General features: G+C 56.7%; 1 protein-coding gene across 9 annotated transcripts in view; it reads right to left on the bottom strand.

The window, feature by feature from the left end:
• SPEG (striated muscle enriched protein kinase) overlaps positions 1–14,807 on the bottom strand; it is a 58,588-nt gene that overhangs the window by 22,907 nt on the left and 20,874 nt on the right. For 8 of the 9 annotated variants that reach the window (XR_010122418.1, XM_055290742.1, XM_055290743.2 and 5 more), the window contains 7 exons: positions 8,509–8,684; positions 8,176–8,264; positions 5,981–6,156; positions 3,208–3,468; positions 1,919–2,077; positions 1,608–1,797; positions 1,277–1,500 (listed from right to left, as the gene is read on the bottom strand). Coding sequence is in view for 8 of the 9 variants with exons in the window: in XM_055290742.1 (XP_055146717.1) it covers positions 1,277–1,500; positions 1,608–1,797; positions 1,919–2,077; positions 3,208–3,468; positions 5,981–6,156; positions 8,176–8,264; positions 8,509–8,684 (1,275 nt within the window). In the remaining variant the exon portion in view is untranslated. Of the gene's footprint in view, positions 1–1,276; positions 1,501–1,607; positions 1,798–1,918; positions 2,078–3,207; positions 3,469–3,782; positions 4,589–5,980; positions 6,157–8,175; positions 8,265–8,508; positions 8,685–14,807 lie in introns of those variants that run through there. The other variant, XM_055290747.2, reaches the window with a different exon arrangement.

Genomic DNA, 14,807 nt, shown 5'->3' with positions numbered 1-14,807 from the left:
GTCCTCCTTCATGTCAGGGCTGTCCCCAGACACCCCTCCCTTCTCTTTGCAGTTATCTCCGCATAGAACAGTCACCCATTCATTTATCTCTGCTGACACTATTTATAAGAGAAGAGAAGCCAAGGGCTGCCAGTGACCCCAGATACAGGCAGAAGCGGAGACGCCAGCTTAGATCCTGAGACAGACACTCACCCAGGGCCTCAGAGCAGACTGGGAGACAGGGAGGCCTGCTGCTGAGAATGACAGCCATGGGAGGCTGTGGGCAGGGGTTGGAGCCAGGGTGGCATCACTGGAGATGGGCAGGCGGGCAGGCAGGGAGAATGTAGCATGGGTGACAGGGACATCCTGGTTAAGAGCTGGGCACCAGTGTCAGACAGTCCTTTCTTGCCTCTGGGCAGCTTCCTGTATCTCTCTAAGCCTCAGTTTCCCCATCTGTAAATGGGGCTAATAGTACCCACCTTACAGGCCTGTGGTAAGGTAAGATGGTCCTTGTCACACCTTTAGCTCTCAGGGCCTGGCACTTAGAAAGCACTTAATGAAGGTGATCTTTGTCATGTTGCAGCCGTAAGAGGAAACCATCGTGGGTCAAAGAGTGGGCACTGTCTTATGGGAGGTGGGCAGACCTTCTCACACAAGACTCAGATTCCTCCAAGGATGGAACTGAGATGCTCCCATAAGAAAGTATCCCAGGCTAAGAGGACACCAACCCAAATACATTCCTCTGTGTCTCCCCTGGCCCCTTCTTCTTTATTTGCTATTTGTTAGCAACCCTGGACAGAGCATCCCTTCCATGCCAGACACTGCCCACACCTGCTTTTTCACTGCAATGTCTCCAGGAAGTACCACCGCTGATGATAATGGCTACTAAAACAAGAATAGTGAGACTTCACAACTGCTTGCCTGGTGCCAGGCCCTGCTCTAGGGCTTATATGCATTAACTGATTTAGTCTCGTAACAACCCAATTACAGATGAGAAACTGAGGCACAGAGGGCTTCTGTAACTTGCTCATGGGCCTGATGCGGGTTAGTAGCAGGCTGTACTGCCTGCCCAGTCAGTGCTAACAGGCACTGAGGGGTGACTCAGCAGATGAGTGCTGTGTGGGCTTGCAGGGGAGGCAATGACCTCACAGTCCCTCCGGGTTCCCTTCCCCCAGGCACCCCGTCTATGGTCAGGCTACAGAGGAAAGGCCTGGGGAAAGTTGGGGAGAGGGGCAGGGCATTGCAAGCCAAGAGGGTGCTGCAGGGGACACTCCCGGGGTCCTACCCAGACACGTACACTGTGTCATGCGCCGGTCGTCGCTGCTTTGGATGCGGTGGCCATTGTGGAACCAGCTGATGGTGGGGTAGGGCAGGCCGGTCACCTGGCACTCTAGCATGGCCTCCTTGGCCAGTCCCACCTCCAGGTCCTGCAGTGGCCGCAGGAAGTCGGGAATGGACAGCCGCTCCAGCTCACCCTGCTCTGGCTCCTCGGGAATGGACGGCATCTTCTCCAGCTTTGAGCTGCAAGATCACATGGCTGCCCAGAGGCCCAGGGCCATGCCTCCCACCCCAGGGCTGGGCTGGCCCCTCACAGGCAGCCCCAGCATCGTTTGGGGCCCCGGTGGTACCTGGGGCCTGAGGCGGCTGTCCGGGGCTCTTCTACATACAGCTGGGCTGAGCAGTGGGCCTGGCCATGGGTGTTAACAGCACTGACCGCATAGAGCCCCTCGTCCTCGCTGCCCACATGGGCAATGTGCAGTGAGTGCAGACCCCCATCCTGCCGCAGCCGCAAGTTCTCACTCTCCTCCATGGGGCGGCCTGCAGAAGGGAGGGGTGGGAATGCAGAGCAGGCACAGTGAGGGGCCCTGCCCTCTGGGTGCACCCCATCCCCACCTGGACCCTTGTGGGGCCCTCAACACCTGCAGCACAGGGGCCGCACCAAAATGAGTCCAGGTAACAACAGGGGGCGGGGTGCCGCTGATCTTGCAGTCGAAGCGGGCAGCTCGGCCCTCCAACACCTCCACATCTTCCAGCAGCCGTGTGAACAGGGGTGCCAACGAGGGCCGCACGGTCAGCCGGGCACTGCAGGTCAGCTCATCTGCGGGGCAGGGGGCAGCTCAGAGATAGGGAAGGCCAAGGAGGCCCAGGCATCCCAACCCACCGCTCCTGACCTAAGGCTGAGCAGGAAGCTGGAGCCTGGACAGAGCCCAGCAAAGGCTCTGGGTACTCAGGGGAGGAAGTGGGCACAGATCCAGAGACTAGAACTCGAGAGGGTGGAGGTCAGCAAGGGTGGGTGCAGACTGCCATGGTGGGCTGGGGACTCCATAGGAGCCCAGGGCCTGGCCCCAGCTCCCCGCTCCTCCTCTCACCCTGCCCACCCTGGATGAAGCACAGCTGAGCTCTGAGAGGGTCCTAGAAGCCAAGCCCACCCCTCCTCCATCTCCTTCTCAGAATTCTCCTCTGTGCTGGGGTCATGCCCATGCTCCTAGCCAACTGCCCCAGACCCAGAGCAGATGCCCCTTGGCCCCACTCTACCAACCCCCAAAGAAGCTTCTGGAGGAGATAAGGGTCCCTTATGCTGACCCGATGCACCCTCCTGCTTCTAATGCCCCTCCAGCTTCCACTTAGGTCTTCGTCACCCACAAATAGTGAGGCAGGTGCCATAATCTCTGCCCTTCCATGAGGGCAGGCCCAGGTCAGAGATAGCATCAGTGGTAACAATGGCTGGCACTTATTAGGCAGGTGTGCCATTTGAAACCCATTTCTGGAATGGTCAGTGCCCTACCCTCTCCTGGAAAGGCCCTGTGACAGGCCCTGTGCTTTGTTCTTCACATACACTATCTCATTAATCCTACCAATCCCTCTACAGAGGAGGAATGATTACCATCCCTGTTCTACAGATGAACAGGCTAAAGCTCAGAGAGATGAAGTGACTTGTTCAAAGTTATGTGGCTGGTGACTTGCAGGGCAGGCGTGGGAACCCACGTTCACCTCAGCAGACACACTCCCTCCTAGGAACAGTTAACCCTGTTTCGGCCTTTCCTTTGTGCTACGCCCTATTCTAAGTGCACATTTTACTGAGGCCAGGGCAATGTACTAGCTCCCACCCTACCCCCCTTCCCCTAGGGGTTGGAGCTCTGTTTCCCGGGCATCTTACTGTGTACCTCCAGTCCCCTCCCTCCAGCTCTTGGGCACCCACGGCAGCCCAAGGCCTGAGTGGGGAGTTACCTTTGGCCGTGCTGAGCTTGCAGGTGTAGACGCCACTGTCGTCCTCATGTACAGATGTAAGCAGCAGCTTGCATTTGCGGCCATCAAAATGCATCTTGCATTTGAGCAGTGCAGGCTGCAGCAGGCGGCCACGGCACAGCCAATCCACCTCCACGTCAGTGGGCCCCGCCACCAGGCACTCAAACAGCGCCATCTCCCCGGCCCCCACGTCCACGTCCTGCAGGGGGGCCAGCACGGCCAGGGACCGGCTTTCAGGGTGTGCTGAGGGGAAAGCAGCCACGGGGGCCACACACAGAGCAGAGACACACAGGGTGAGGGAGACACACATACGCACGCACAGAGAGACAGACAGACACAGAGAGAGAGATGCATTTTGTTCTCTGGAGATGGGGAAAGCCCACCCACCTGGCCAGGACAGCAAGGCATGCCCAGACCTGGCTTCGAGATGGCAATCCAAGCGGGGCCAGGGAGGGTGACTCATGGAGGCAAGAGGGAACTGAGGGAGGGGAAACCGAGAGGGCCACGCGGTGGCAGAGACAGCGGCGGGGAAAAAAAAAACAACACAACACACCAGCTGGGTACAAACTGGACTTTATTTGAGTTAAGAAATAGGTGTTTCCAAATCTCTCCATGCTCACTACAGTGGCCCCCTGCCCCTGCTCCTGCACCAAACCTGGTTAACTCCCTCATTCCCAGACAGAGCACCCCAGCCCTGACAGGGAAGGAGGGGGCCCCAAACGGGTCCTAAACCCACCAGGGCTAGGGCTCAGCCAGGCTGTTCATCAGCACAGAGCCCGGGGCCTCTGGCTTTTGGTCTTTTGTGGAATAAAAAGTGTTATGCCATTCGAAACCCATTTCTAGAATGGTCAGTGTCCTAACCCTTCCTGGTAAGGTCCTTATCAACAGCCCCTGCTCCTTGGGCCCCTCCATGCCATGCCCTAATCTCTCCCACTCTTTCTCACCCCACCTCAGCTCCGAGGCATCCTTCCCTGACTGTCACAGACACACAGACAGACAAACAGATAGACAGGCCTGTAGCAGCAGTAGCACATGCACTCGCCCGGTGCTCCCCTTCAGGGAGAGACTTGGGGGGTTGATACCCCTCGCAGCCACCCCTTCCCAGCACTCAGTCCATCTGTGGGCCTCCTGGCCTGCACAGCCATGTGTCCACTTGGGGAGGGAGGGTCCACAGGGGCCCATGGGCTATCCCCCTGGGGGCTGCATGGGGTGGGGAGGGGAGGCTGGGACGGGTCCGGGCCGGCGGGCCTGGGTCTGTGGGCAGGAGGCAGTGAAACACAGCGAGGTCCGAGAGGTGCCTGAGACAGGGGCGCGGCTCGGAGGGTAGCGGGGGGAGCGCAGGTGGCCCCCTGAGCTCACTCGCCTGTGTACAGACAAAAACCTCAGTCAGCAAGCGGCAGGTTAGTGCAGCATACACGCACGCGCACACACACACATGCACGCACACATGCACACACGCACGCACACGCACACACATGCATGCACACATATGCATATGCACACATGCACACACACGCACGCACATGCACACATGCACGCACGCACACGCACACATGCACGCACAGGCACGCAGACCTGGCTAGGGCCCTTCTGCACAGAGGGCTGCCTCTCACACTGCCAGGGCAGCACTGCCACTCTTGGCTCCTCCAAGGTCAGCTCTGGGCTACAAGGGCTGGCAGCTAGCCAGAGACTGGTTCCTTGGGGTTCCTGGGCAGGCAGAGACCCCGGGCAACCAGGCATTCATGGGATCAGGAGCACGCCAAAGCCTCAGGGTGTCCGAAGGAATCCCCAAGAGAAAGAAGCACCGAAGACATGGGTTAATACAGAGAAGCGAGGCAGAGCCAGGCCCTGGAGAGAAAGCAGGCCAGGGAGGAGGGCTGAAGAATCTGGAGACCAAGGAAGTGGCAACTACAGGAACGGCAGGCACAGAGGAGGGGAACTGAGGCAGGGGGGCCAGCAGAGGGACCACGACTGTCAGGGTCTGAGCTCTGAGCCTTGGGGAAGGTCAGGGGCTGGGGGCCGAGTGAGAAGTGAGGAGAGGAAGCAAGGAGCCATTGAGGCGAAGGGTGAGGTGGAAGGCAGGATAAACGTTTGTGGCCTTCGGTGAGGAAAACCCACGGCTCTCGAGGGCCCCCTAGCCAGGGCCTGGCATTCCTGCTGCCTGAGAGGGCCCCTGCAAATATGCCCCAGGCTCTGGGGGCCCAGGCCTCTTCACACGTCACGGCTGTGCTCACCCTGGCACCCTAGGGTCCATGTGATGCTCCAAGCCTAAGCCACCCCAAGGGCCCCTCCGAACGGGTCCAGCCACCAGACTCTCCCCACCACTACCTCACAGTAGCTTCTGCACAGGAATGGGATGGGAGGGTGGGCAAAGGGGCGAGAGGAGAGGGGGAGGGAGATGAGGGAGGGTCCCGGGCAGAGGAGGGTGACAAAGGCTCAGAAGAGTGTAGAGAGAGCTTGGCCAGTGGCAGATGCAGGGTCTCTGGCTGCCGCCAGGGCTCCATGATGGAGCAACAGGGAAGGTGGTGGTGTGTAGTAAGCTGAGCACGGAACAATGTGCTGTGCAGCTTTGGGCAGGTCACTTCCTGTCTCTGGGCTTTGGTTCACTCAACAATAATAATAAGCAGCTGGACTAGGGGCCCCTTAAGGCCCTTTCAGTGGTGGCATCCTCTAACTGAGGCTGTGTGAGAGCAGACAGTGGGGGAAGGAAGGGGCCAGGGCCAGGTGGGCGTCCATGGAGAAATCAGGTACTCACCTCGGACCTCCAAGCGGGCCTCGCACTGCCGAGCGCCATACTCATTGACCGCTTTGCAAGTGTAGAAACCAGCATCGCCGCGCTCCGCAGCCAGGATCCGCAGCCGGCACAGCCCACCCTCAGCCTCCTCTGCAAAGCGCCGCTGGTCTGGGCGCACGGGCTGGCGGTTTCTCAGCCTGTCAGAGGGGCAAAAACTCAGTCCCAGGGCCCAGGGGCCTGATGTGTGTGCACAGGAACTGGGGCTGCAGCACTGTGCAGGCCTCTCCTTGCCTGTGCAGTTTGCCCAGTCAGTCCCCAGATCTGTCCCACTGACCGTGGGCATCCCTGGTTTCCAGGGCTAGGTTTTTACCCCCACTCTGCCATCCCACCCACCTCTAGGAGCTTCCAGGTCACTTCTAACTGCCTGGAGCTCTCCCTTCTCGGAACCCTGCTGCATTCAGAGTGGAGCCATGCTATTTAGCTCTTTTTTCTTTTCTTCCTTTTTTTTTTAACAGGGTTTCCCTCTGTCACCGAGGCTGGAGTGCAGTGGCATGATCACAGCTCACTGCAACTTCTACCTCCCCAGGCTCAAGCGATCCCCCCACCTCAGCCTCCTGAGTAGCTGGGACTACAGGCACACGCCACCATGCCCAGCTAATTTTTGTATTTTTTGTAGATACAGGGTTTCACCATGTTGTCCACGCTGGTCTTGAACTTCTGGGCTCAAATGATCCTCCTCTCTTGGCTTCCCAACGTGCTGGGATTACAGACATTGAGCCCTCATGCCCGACCCTATTTAGCTCTTAATAATTCTTAAACTTCCCCATGTCTTATTTTTATTTATTTATAATGGACAGATAGCTTTCCCACTTCCCAAAAGGGATATGAAAAAACTTACAATGTTAAAAAAAAAATCACAGTGGGGGCTGGGCACGGTGGCTCATGCCTGTAATCCCAGCACTTTGGGAGGCCGAGGTGGGTGGATCACCTGAGGTCAGGAGTTCGAGATCAGCCTGACCAGAAATCCTGCCTCTACAAAAAATACAAAATTAGCTGGGTGTGGTGGCACATGCCTGTAATCCCAGCTACTCAGGAGGCTGAGGCAGGAGAATCCCTTAAACCCAGGAGGCGGAGGTTGCAGTGAGCCCAGATCGCACCACTGCACTCCAGTCTGGGTGAAAAAGAGTGAAACTCCATCTAAAAAAAAAAAAAAATCACAGTGGGGACCAGACAATCAATTAAAAATTAAAAACAGAATTCAAACCAATAAAAAATTAGCAAGCTGAGTAATCCATGTTCCAGGCACCCGGGATGAGCGAGGCCCCTCTGCTTAGACCCACATTTAACTCTGGGCTGCTGGCAGCTCAGAAACAAATTGTTATGCGTTTTGTTTTTTTTTTTTTCAGCAACAGGGTCTCGCTATATTGTCCAGGCTGGAGTGCAGTGGCGTGATCATAGCTCACTGCAACCTGAAACTCCTGGGCTCCAGTGATTCTCCTCCTCACCCTCATAGGTAGCTGGGCCTACAGGCATGTGCTACCGTGTCCAGCTAATTTAAAAAAATTTTTTGTAGAGACAGAGTCTCACTATGTTGCCCAGGCTGGTCTTGAACTCCTTGGCTCAAGCAATCCTCCTTCCTTGGCCTCTGAAATGTCTTGCTCCTTGCTAATTTTGGGAGGGGGGTGATTTTGTTTTTGAGACAGGGTCTCACTCTGTCAGCCAGGCTGGTGTGATCTCAGCTCACTACAGCTTCCACTTCCCAGGGTCAAGTGATCCTCTTGCCTCAGCCTCCCAAGTAGCTGGGATTACAGGCTTGCACCACCACATCTGGCTAATTTTTTGTATTTTTAGTAGAGACAGGGCTTCACCATGCTGGCCAGGCTGGTCTCGAACTCCTGGCCTCCAGTGATCCACTCGCCTCACCTCTCAAAATGCTGGGATTACAGGCGTGAGCCACCGCACCCAGCCATTTATCCCAAATGGACAGACATGAGACCCAAACCCCTCCCCAGAAAGGGAAACCCTAAATAAGCCTGGAACATGGGGCAAGGGACGGGGTGCCGGGGGGAGTACACTGCTGTCCCTGAGATGAGGCCCCTGAGGCAGATCATGGGGAAGCCCACCAAGGTTCCATTTCCTTCCACCCAAAGCCAGACCTCCCAGAGCCAAGCCTGGCATAGAGTCGCTGGTGGGTGGTGGGAAGTGCGGCTACTCACCAGGAGACCACAGGCTTGGGCTCCCCCTGCACGCGGATGCTCATGATGACATCTTGGCCTTCTCTTACTGACTGGTCCATAAGTGAGACCTGAAGGGGGTACCCCAAAGTGTCAGGGGAAGACAGTCAGGGCAGAGCCTTGGGTCCTGAGGGCTGTGGAATCTGAGATGGAGGACTCTTCCACAGCCAGACTGAGACTGGCTCTGGGTAAGAGGGTTTGAATGGGAGCAAAGTTCCAGGTCTTGCTGGTGCCTAAGCATGGCCCCAAGAACAAGGGGGCGCCCAAAGGAACAGGGGCACACAGGAGGCTGGGCCCCAGCCTCAGGGGTCTGACCTTGAAGGTGGGGGGTGCCTTGGAGCCAGTGTCAGAAGAACGGCGGTTCTGGCTGGGACTGGGCTTCATGGTGGGGGTTCGGGGCCAGGTCTCCCCAGGCTCTGGGAACTCCTCTGGGGGGCTCAGGTACTCCTCGTCGGAGGTGATGGGGCTGCTAAAAGGGGATGTAGACCCACCTGGAGAGAGACAGAGATAGCTGCCAGGGAGGAAGGCGAGCAGAGAGCCTGAGAGAGCTGGCTGGAATGTCGCCCAGAGCCCAGGAGTTAGGGCAGCTCCTCGAAGGCTGGCCCTGCCCTGACTTCACCCCCAGGCTCCTGCGACCTCGCCCAGCTGCTTCCCCTCCCTGAGCCCCTGGAACCTCCTCTGACACTGGCTCTGCCAACACTGACCCTGCTGATCCTCCCAGGAGGGGACACCGTTAGGGAAAGGCCTGGGGCAAAGGGTTCTGGCAGCAGAGGGGCCACTCTTGGGTCTGGTGGGAGAATTCCACTGGAGCAGGGAACCCACATTCCTGACATGGACTAGGGACCTAAACTACCAACTGCAGGCTCCAAAAGCAGCGGGAGCAGGTCTATGGAACCCTGGACCAGCATGGCTAGGATGCCCATTTCTTGGGCGAGCTGGGCCTGGTGCAGAGGAACACACGCCGCAGACAAGTCACATCCCAACCTCGGTCCAGGGCCAATGAGGCGGCACCATCTAGCCTGCCCCTCCCCCTTTCCCTTCTCAGCTTCCTGCCGTGCAAACCCCAGGGGCACCTGTTGGCCACGGCCCTACATCCTGCACCCCCAAACGCTCCAGGGATATGAAAGCAGAGCTGGAGTCATCCACAGAAAAGGGCAGCTCAGCCTGGGGAAGAGGAGGGGGACACCAGAGTCAGCCTTGGGGGAGGGGTGTCCCCAGGGCCCTGACGCCCTCCCCTGCAACTGGCCAGGGTCCCAGTCTCGCTGAGCTGGCTCCTATCCGACTGCCAAATACAGACATGAAACTGCCACAGCCCCCTGGCTTCTCCCCGGGGTCCCCCCACCCCAAGCCCCCAGCAGGGCTGTACCCCAACTCACCCCGAGGCTCTGCACACAGACCCCCGCCTGTGCCTGTCCTGAAGGCTCTGCCCTGGCACCAGGCCCTCCTGCTGCCTGCCCACTGCCTACCCCAGCGTGGCTCCCCAGGGAGCAGGAGCCCGGCCTGTCCAGCCTGCCCAGCCCCACTCACTCGGCTGACCCAGCTGAGGCCCTGCACGGAGAAGGCCCTGGGGGAGGGGAAGGCGCCTGAGGAGGGGAAGGAGGAGGTTGGATGGCAGGCCGGCAGGCAGCTGGCTAGGAAGGTGGTGCCTGCCGAGACTACAGGCAGCCTGGGCCCTGGTGTGGAGGGGGAGGAGAGGGGAGAGGGGAGGGAGGGCGGAGTGCGGCCGTCTGGATTTAGCCACTCTGCTCACTCCCAAGCCGCGCGACCTGCCTTTCTTCTCCTTACGGCTTCAGACCCTGACAAGGGCAAAGCCCGCTCTGCGGCGCCTTGACTCAAGGTGTGGGGCCTCCGTCCCCAAGAAAGACAGGGGAGGGGTGGCACTGCGCTGTGCCAATCGAGACGCTTGCTCTGACCCATTTGTTCTGACACGTCCACCAAAGGAGGTGCCCGTGGGAAATGTTCCCTGTGTTGCCCCTTGCTCTGACGGAACCACCAAGATCCCTGACCTGGGAATGTGCTAACGAGCCTCAAATACTACAGAGCCAGGGCTTACCTGTTTTCTTTGGCCCCGAAAATCAGAGAACTGTCAAGATCTTTGCCCTCCTTCACAGAGATGGGGGAGGAATCTGAGGGGGCCCAGAATCCCACCTCTGCCCCTCATCCTTGCCATGGAAGGTCCGGCCAGCAGCCACCACAGGGCCTAAGCCCACATCCAGCCTTCCGACCCATACCGCCGGGGCACCTGTTGGCAACTTGCCCGCCACCCATTGGCCCCACTAGGGAGGACAGCAGGGGCTGCTTCCCCCAAATGGCCCCTTATCATGAGAACCCATTTGTATCTGGGATGGGGAAGGGGTTTGGACACACAGCCTGAGAGAAGGGGGCTGTTGAGCAGGGGTCACATGTCCTTCTCCCTCTTCCTATCACCTCACCCCCCAACCCGGGGCCACATTCCCAAGCCATGATCTGTGTTTCCCAGCATGGCCAGTAAGGAAGGAGGGCTGGGGGCCAGGCAGAGGAGGGACCCACGGTTCAGGCTGGCTGTCTTGAGGTAGGGTTGGGGAGAAGAGTCAGAATGGCATTTGGTGTTTAAGGCAGCTGATGCTGAGATCACAGGCACAGCCCCGCAGGCGGGCGGTCCTACCCCTCTGTGGAGCCTGGAGTCCTGCCCCAGGGTCACCTCCAGGCTGGACAGTACTGAGGCGGCTCACGGGCCCAGGGACTGGGAGCGGAAGCAGAGCTGAAGGCCAGATGGTCAAGGTTTGCAGGGAGCCTCAGAGACCCCTGGTGGTGTCCAGGGGAACAGCATGCTGGAGGGCACCCAGCCAGCAAGCGAGCCCCCATCCTCAAGCCCCTTGGAGAGACAGTCAGAGCAGCCCAGGCCTCTTTCAGACAAGGCAGTAGCCTCTGCCCCTCCATACCTCCAAAAGTGAGTGACCAAGGAAGCTGATCGAGGATTCCTGAGGCTCCATATCAGAATCTGGTGCCACCTAGTTTTTTCCCTGGCCCCATAGCAAAAACCATCTTTGGAACCAGTCCCTGACATCCCAGCCCTGCTCCACCCACAAGCTCAACTCTCACTGTGGCAAACACAGTTACATCAGCCAGGAAGGAGGGGGCAGGTGCCCCCCTAAACCTAAGAGGCACATACACTCAATGGCCCTGAACAACCCACCACGGAAGTACCGCCCCTTCACACTGGCTCCCAATCCCCCACGCTGACCCCATGCTCATGTCTGCCCTTTCAACATCACTCTCAGGTCAAACTCATTTGATGAAAATACTGGCGTTAGGAAAGCACACAGTGAACTCCCTCTCCTCAGACCAGCACATCCACCGGCCCCAACTGTTTCAGTGTCCCCTGATGTGTTCTCACAATAGACAGAGTTGCAGCCACCACTGCGAATATCTAGTACATAAAAGGTATCACACACAGCCCTTTGCTTCAGGGCTTCTCAGAATGTTACTTGACCTACTCACATCAGGACCACCTCGGGCTTATTTAAAATATAGATTCCTCAACCTTACTCCAGCCTGCAGAATTAGATTTTCTGAAATGAGATGTCAGGAAACTGCATTTTAAAAAGCACCCCAGGTGACTCTTAGGCACATGAAAGCTTAGGGACCACTGCTGATCTTTATGGGAGGAGGACAGCCCTAAGAGGTGGTATCACTAAGCCCCTCTTCACTGGGCCAGTCAACCTCAGAGCAGGGCTTTGAACCTAGGAGGTTGGCTGCACAGCCCATGTGCTTCCCATGGCACGACCTAGTCTCCCATCTTGGGCACAATCTCTAACTCTAAGGCAGTGGTTCTCAAGGTTTTCTGTGCATCAGAATCACCTGGAGGGCTCCTTAGACCATAGAGTGCTGGGCTCCACCCATGGAATTTCCGATTCAGTAGGTCGGGGCTGGGGCCAATAATCTGCATTTCTTAAGAGTGCAAAATGCTTATTGGAAAAAAAAAAAGAAACTGCATTTCTAACACGTACTCAGGTGATGCTGATGCTGAAGCTGCTGGTCTGGGGGCCCCACTCTGAGGACCACCGCTCCATGGTCTCTTTCCCAAGCTCCCCTCATAGGCAGAGCCTCATGACCCTTGTGGCTGGGTGTCATGCCTATCCTCACCTGTGTGTGTCACCCATGTTGTTCAAGGTCTTGAAGAGTCATGGGGGTCTCTGCCTACTCACTGCCACCTCACATACAGCTCTGCAGTCCACACAGCCCCTAACCATCCAGGAGGGCCCCCAGGCACAGCTGCCAGTGCTAAGGAGTGGCAAAGACATGGTCATGTCCTCAGGAGCCTTCTGGGTGGTGGGGAAGACAAGCCAGATACACAAGTGACTATAAGAGCAAGCAGGAAGTATGAGGTAGCAAGAGAGCAGCAGGTAAGGGGTGTGGGAGTACAGAAGGTGGGAGATGACTTTTGGCCCAGGGAAAAAGAGAGAACTGAAGGAAGAGGCAGTATTGGAATTGCAGTTTGCAGGAAAAAGGGAAAAGTATTCCAGGCAGAGGAAAGTGCATGCAGAAAAGTTTGAAGCAAAAGGCATGTGTGCAGAGGACTATAGCTCAACTGTCTGTCTATAAACTGGGTAAAGAAGTAAGGACTGGAGCATCCACTGTTCAAGCAGGTGCCTCCCACTGCCACCCGAGGGCCAGCCTCAGGCCTCTGGCTCCTTTTGCCCTATGGGTGCAGATGGTAGAGGCCACCCGAAGGTGTGCAGCCTTTACTCTGTAGGCAAGATGGACTCTTTACAATTCTTTTTGTTTTTGTTTTTGTTTTTGTTTTTGTTTTGAGACAGTCTCAGTCTGTCGTCCAGGCTGGAGTGCACTGGTGTAATCTCAGCTCACTGCAACCTCCACCTCCAAAGTTCAAGCGATTCTCCTGCCTCGGCCTCCCTCAGTAGTTGGGATTACAGGCTCCCACCACCACACCTGGCTAATTTTTGTATTCTTAGTAGAGACGAGGTTTCATTATGTTGGCCAGACTGGTCTCAAACTCCTGGCCTCAAGTGATCCACCTGCCTTGGCCTCCCAAAGTGCTAGGATTACAGGTGTGAGCCACGGCATCCAGTCCATAAACGGTTTTTTCTCCTTATGATTCTTGAGGAAGGGAGTGATAGGCTGCAAGTTAGCCAGCATTTGCCTGTGGCTCGGCCCTTCCCAGCTGGCCCTCCACATATGCTGTTTCAGTAGGTCCTCCACAGGCAGTTCTTGAAATGTCTGCTGTGGTAACCCCACTGTGAAAAAGTCAGGGAAAGGGAGGACACGGCTGGCCAGGAGGTGGGCATTTCCACAGGGTGCTGACATGAATGCTTCCCCTTGGACTGAGAATGTTTCAGGCTTAGTTCAAAATGTACAAGCCATCAGATCATTTCACATGGTCAGCCTGACCTAGCCCCAGAAGTGATTAATTTTTCTTTTTTCTTTTTTCTTTTCTTTTTTTTTTTTTTTTTTTTTTTGAGACAGAGTCTCGCACTGTCGCCCAGTCTGGAGTGCAATGGTGTGATCTCGGCTCACTGCGACTTCTGCCTCCCAGATTCAAGTGATTCTCCTGTCTCAGCCTCCCAAGTAGCTGGAATTAGAGATGCCCATCACCACACCCAGCTAATTTTTTGTGTTTTTAGTAGAGACAGGGTTTCACTATGTTGGTCAGGCTGGTCTCGTACTCCTGACCTCATGATCCGCCTGCTTGGCCTCCCAAAGTGCTGGGATTACAGGCGTGAGCCACTGCGCCCGGTCATGATTAATTTCTTACATATGATTATGTTAGTTTGCTCCAGGTGAGGAAAAGTGGCTGCAACAACAGTAAATGAGCTCTCAATTCTTCTGACAGGCTGTGAGTGATGGCCCCCATTCTAGGTACCAGCCTCGGGGAGGCCACCTGTCAGGCAGGCCTGTTTCTGGCAGACAGGAGGGTAGAGGAAGGGCTGAGTTTGGGCAAGGGACCACGCCATACTGCTTTGTCAAGTGTTGCCCAAACCCCCATCGAGGACTGACGATGGGGGCCATGTGGCATCCTCCCCATCGGCAGCCACTGCCATCACAAAGGAGAATCTGCAACTACGCCACAGGTGGCCAGAGACCAGGGGCAAGAGAAGACATGGACTGACATGGATGCTAAGGTTTTCTTCCTTGTTTTTGTTTTCATGGCCCCCAATAAACAACCTATTTTCTGCTGTGGTCATGTTGATTCTATGAGTGGGACCAGAATGTGCTTCGATGAGCTATATTCTCTGTCCCAAGTGTCCTAAGCCAACTCGCCCTCCTCACAGACCCTCAGGAATCTCACCGAGTAGGTAGCCTGTCTGGTATGAAGATCTTCACTTTACAGCCAAGAAAACCATGACCAGCTAAGGTACAATGAAGAGGCCAAGGTCTTGGCTGGAAAATGCAAGAATCTTGGGCTCAAATATAGGAGACGTGTAGTTGAGGGAAGGACTGGAGGTGGGCAGCATGAGGCCCAGGCCCATGGGGCCTCCCATATTCCCACTTCCTCCTGCCCAGCACCCAGAGGGCCTCCTCTCGGGGCACACAGTGGGGAAGCTGGGTGTGCTCACATCAGGCATGCAAGGAAACAAAAGGACCACAGCTGTGCCGGAGGTGGGGAGTCAACA

The sequence above is a fragment of the Symphalangus syndactylus genome, chromosome 8 (assembly GCF_028878055.3).
Source record: "Symphalangus syndactylus isolate Jambi chromosome 8, NHGRI_mSymSyn1-v2.1_pri, whole genome shotgun sequence".
Classification (NCBI taxonomy): domain Eukaryota; kingdom Metazoa; phylum Chordata; class Mammalia; order Primates; family Hylobatidae; genus Symphalangus; species Symphalangus syndactylus.
Note: the sequence above shows the minus strand (reverse complement) of the source record. Positions and strands in the feature narration are given on the sequence as shown.